Consider the following 5006-nt stretch of genomic DNA (forward strand, 5'->3'; position numbering starts at 1 on the left):
GGTAGGGGGTCCGGGGAAAGATGACAGAAGGTGAAAAGGGGGAGGGTTGGGTGGGTCATTTTTGGCCAAATTTTAGCTGACATCATTTATGAGCGGTCCCTTACACCTAACATTGTGTCCTTTCTGTAGTTGTTTTTTTTGTAAGAGTTTTACGTCACATACAACACAATCATGTCACACAAGTGTGAAATCCCTTCCTTTCTCTGCGCACAGGTCGAGGAGATCGCCAGGAAGAACAACCTAAGTTTTCACCTGGACGGAGCTCGCCTGTTCAATGCGTCCACGGCTCTCAAGGTCCCGGTGTCGGAGGTGGCTCAGCACTTTGATACTGTCTCCATCGCCTTCAGCAAAGTAAGAGATTCTGTTGTTGGCGAGCTGTTTGACTGCTCTAAGCCCAGATCTATGGCGAAATTGCTCAGGAGAGAAAAGAGAATTGTGCCTTTCTTTTAACAAATGTACTTACTTTTTTCCCCTTGGTTTTGTCACTATTTAGAGTTTAAATTTCAACAAAATATTTCTTGAACATATGTGCAACCCTTACCTCAGATTAATTATCTCCAAGGGGGTAAACCGTCTTTCAGTAAAAAATCCAAAGTGACATATATACCTGGCTAGAGAGGTGAGCAGAATAAGCCTGATTCCCCGTTTGGACTTCTCTATTGACATCCTCCCCTTGGGGCTCATATGACCTTATGCAGTTGCGAGCGCCGTAAAACCTTACTACTAAACGAAAAAAGCAGCATATTAATTTCCATGCTTGTAATACCCCAAAATATTTAAAAGATCACTGTCTGTCTCTTTTGAAAAACACTGAAAGGTTGTATCAGACTAGAAGTGTTGGCACAAAAAATGGATTGACTTCTGCTTTTTACTCGCAATATTTTACTTAATTTTGAGAGAGATAGATATATATATATATGCATTGCTATATTCTTCATGTGCTTTATTTATAGAAACAAAGTTTCTTGTGTTGAGGCTGTTGGCTGTTGGTAAAACCTTTTTCTAATTGACTCAAGTGATCCAGCCTCCGGCCACCTGATTAGCTCGTAGTGTCTCTTATAGAAGGACTTGTTCTGTCTCGTCGCACGGATGATTGAGTTTCCCCCCGGGGCGGTGCCACTGACTGTAGTGTCTTTAGGCCTTTCCCAAAGGGGAGACATTTCTTGTTCAAGCATAGTAGAATTGTAAATGGGCTGATTCATGTCTCACTCATAACTGTGCCTGATCTGCGACAGGGAACTGCTGCTTTTTCTTTCCTAATCCTTACTATTGTCATTTTCCCTCTACTTCTTTTGTATGTTTGTCACACTCTTGTGACCTGCTATTTCCCGGTTGCCTTGATAGTTGAAGCAGACTTTGTGCTGTTGAAGCTAGAGAGGTGAGCAGAGTAAGTCTGATTCCCTGTAAGGACTTCTCTGTTGACACCCACCCCTTGGCGCTCATATGACCTTACGCAGTTGTGAGCGCCGTAAAACCCTCTACTATAAAAAAAAGAAGATGATTGAGTACGTCACCTGTCTGTTTGATTTGCTGTACTTTAGGATGTCATGATGTGGACATCTTGAGACGAGATATTTGGCGGTGGGTGGTTGGCGGGTGCTCTAGTGTGGTTTGCTCCTTCTTTCCTATCGAACATCTATTGTCTTTATCTCCCCTCCTTCTTTTTTGTGTTTGTTACTCTCTTGTAACACCTCTAATCTTCGGCACTTATATGACCTTATTATTGTGTTGCAAGTGCCGTAAAACTCTTTCTAAAAAATAAAAAAAAGAAGATATTTGACGTCTTTGGATGTGGATTTTTTTTCTTCCCAGGGTCTGTGCTGTCCTTCTGGTTCGATACTTGCCGGCTCTAAGGAATTCATTGCTATGTGAGTAGATGGGAGGTTTTTTTCGTAAAAGTTTTACGGCACTTGCAACACAATAAGGTCATATAAGTGCTGAAGATTGGAGGTGTTACAAGGGAGTAACAAACTCAAAAAAGAAGGAGGGGAGATAGAGACAATAGATGTTTGATTTGGAAAGAAGGAGCAAATCACACCAGCACACCCACCAACCACCCACTTGTGAGTAGATGGAGACTTGCGCTGACATAAATCTGTGTCATTTGTGTGTGTGTTGTGAAATAATATATATCCCTCTACTGGAGAGCTCTTTTGCGGGTGGCTGGAGGGTGCCACTTATAGGTCCTACTTCTCTTCCTTCCTTCTGTTGTTTCTGTTTATCTGTCTTACTTTTTTTTTGGTATTAAGCAACAATCATTGTGAGGCACACTGTTAGTGTTATGTCCTTCTTCTTTTCCTTCCTTCTCCTGTTTTCATCTGTCTTTCTTTTTCCCTGTCTGAAGTAACAATCATTGTGAGGCACACTGTTACTGTTATGTCCTGCTTCTTTTCCTTCCTTCTCCTGTTTTCATCTGTCTTTCTTTTTCCCTGTCTGAAGTAACAATCATTGTGAGGCACACTGTTAGTGATATGTCCTGCTTCTTTTCCTTCCTTCTCCTGTTTTGATCTGTCTTTCTTTATCCCTGTCTGAAGTAACAATCATTGTGAGGCACACTGTTAGTGATATGTCCTGCTTCTTTTCCTTCCTTCTCCTGTTTTGATCTGTCTTTCTTTATCCCTGTCTGAAGTAACAAGCATTTTGTTGCTGTGATTCTTTTTGCTCTGACAAAGTGGGTGGTTGGCGGGTGCTCTGGTGTGGTTTGCTTCTTCTTTCCCATCAAACATCTATCGTCTTTATCTTCCCTCCTTCTTTTTTGTGTTTGTTACTCTTTTGTAACACCTCTAATCTTCGGCACTCATATGACCTTATTGTGTTGCAAGTGGCGTAAAACACTTACTAAAACTAACTTGCTCAGACAAAAAGAAAACTCCCTCTTTTCTCTTGCCATGATGTCCTTCCTTTTCACAATTTACTGCGTGTTTTTTGTACTCAGGACTTAAATGCTTACAGTACCGAAGGCTCCTATAGTGAAAAACCCTTGGGTACGACACCAGTTTAAAACACTGACCTTATGCAGTTGCGAGTGCTGTAAACTTTACTGAAACTAACTGCTAAACTTTGTGTGTCACTTTCTTGTAACACCTTTTATCTTCGGCGCTTGTGTGACCTATTCGTGTTGCAAGTGCTGAAAAAACCTTTCCAAAAACTAAAACTTCCTGTGACTGACTTTTCCTCGTGTTTCTCTCCTCCCGCAGGGCCCGACGGGCGAGGAAGGCGTTGGGCGGAGGCATGAGGCAGGCGGGAGTGGTGGCTGCGCCGATGTTGGTCGCCCTGGAGGAGATGGTTGACCTGTTGGCAGATGACCACGACCGGGCGGCGAGAATTGCCCAGGGTGGGTGGGTGGGACACTCTGTGTGTGTGTGTGGGACTCTTTGTGTGTGTGTGTGGGACACTCTGTGGTTGTGTGTGTGTGTGTGGGACACTCTGTGTGTGGGTTGGTGGGACACTTTGTGTGTGTGTGTGTGGGTGTGTTGGACACTTTGTGTGTGTGGGTGGGGGGGATGGGTTGTGTGTGGGTGTTATTATTTTGACGAGCGCCTTATTTCACCACTCATTTTAGTAGGTGTTTATGAGGGCTGATATAGAGTGCAGAACACATCCTCACACTTTCAGCATTTTTTTGTTTGTTACTTGATTTCTTTTCTTTGTCCGTCTTTCTCCGTTGGTGGTTGGCGGGTGCTCTGGTGTGGTTTGCTTCCCCTTTCCTATCAAACACCTATGGTCTTTATCTCCCCTCCTTTTTTGTGTTTGTTACTCTCTTGTAACACCTCTAATCTTCGGCTCTGATATGACCTTATTGTGTTGCAAGTGCCGTAAAGCTCTTACTAAAATTAAACTAAAACTAAACGTCTTTCTCCCAGGTTTGACCGCCATGGGAGATAACCCTGTGTGTAGCATCGCGATGGACGGCGTCCAGTCTAACATTGTCATGATTGACATGAAGGGCAAGGTCAGCTCTGAACAGTTCGCACAGAGAATGGAACAGGTGAATTCATCTGCCTTTTTGTGTGCGTGTGTGTGTGTGCGTGTGTGTGTGTGCGTGCGCACGCGCGTGTGTGTGTGTGTGCGCGCGTGTGTGTGTACGCTCGCGTGTGTGTGTGTAATTTTTTTTTTCTCTAGAAAATACTACCTACAATGGAGTCCGCGGGACCTCTAGATTTTCTTCAATTGGGCCGGTTTTTCATTTTTTATTTTTTTATTTACTTATTTATTTATTTTTCGTAAGTGTTTTACGGCGCTCGCAACTGCATGAGGTCATATGAGCGCGCGGGGCACATTTAACATTTTCAGTTGATAGGAAATCTTAAATATTGGCCATGGGTGGTTGGCGGGTGCTCTGGTGTGGTTTGCTCCTTTTTTCCTATCCAGCATCTATCGTCCTTATCTCTCCTCCTTCTATTTTGTGTTTGTTACTCTCTTGTAACACACGTAAACTTCGGCCCTTATATGACCTTATTGTGTTGCAGGTGCCGTAATACTCTTACTAAAACTTGCCATAATACTCTTACTAAAACTAAAAACGAATATTGCGCGGGTGGCAGCCGAAGGTTACTCTCATCGATTTTAAACCACCAAGGGATCTTTAACGTGTTCAACTTGCACATGGGACCTCCGAGATTTTTCGCCCTTGTCTGAGAAGGCTAGGTGTAGATCTTTCCTACCATAATGTCAGGGGTGTGTCTGAAAGACAGCAGTTAGAAGGAGCCAAGGAGTAGCAGTGGCCTGTCTTGATTTTTAAACTACCGGTAGGCTGAGTTTCACGACTAGTTAATATGGGGATCAAAACATAAAGCCCCCTCCCCCCCCTTTTCTTGTTCTCTCTCTCTCTCTCTCTCTCTCTCTCTCCTGTTCCTTGATCTGTCTTTCTTTATCCCTGTCTATCAATCGATCAGTCTGTCTGTCTGTCTGTATCCGACCCTTATTACTTCTGTCCTTAAGACCTTCCCACCCTTTTCTTGTTCTCTCTCTCTCTCTCTCTCTCTCTCTCTCTCTCTCTCTCTCTC

The 5006-nt window shown here is 43.5% G+C and overlaps 1 protein-coding gene across 1 annotated transcript in view; it reads left to right on the forward strand.

Annotated features, from left to right (window-relative positions):
• The window catches only part of LOC101852330 (probable low-specificity L-threonine aldolase 2), a gene marked incomplete in the record, with an annotated part of 27309 nt that overhangs the window by 19045 nt on the left and 3258 nt on the right, over positions 1-5006 (forward strand). The window contains 4 exon segments of the mRNA XM_035970511.1: positions 220-351; positions 1813-1868; positions 3198-3334; positions 3864-3988. Of these exon segments, the coding sequence (XP_035826404.1) occupies positions 220-351; positions 1813-1868; positions 3198-3334; positions 3864-3988 (450 nt within the window).

Source organism: Aplysia californica, unplaced genomic scaffold (assembly GCF_000002075.1).
Source record: "Aplysia californica isolate F4 #8 unplaced genomic scaffold, AplCal3.0 scaffold00277, whole genome shotgun sequence".
Taxonomy (NCBI): domain Eukaryota; kingdom Metazoa; phylum Mollusca; class Gastropoda; order Aplysiida; family Aplysiidae; genus Aplysia; species Aplysia californica.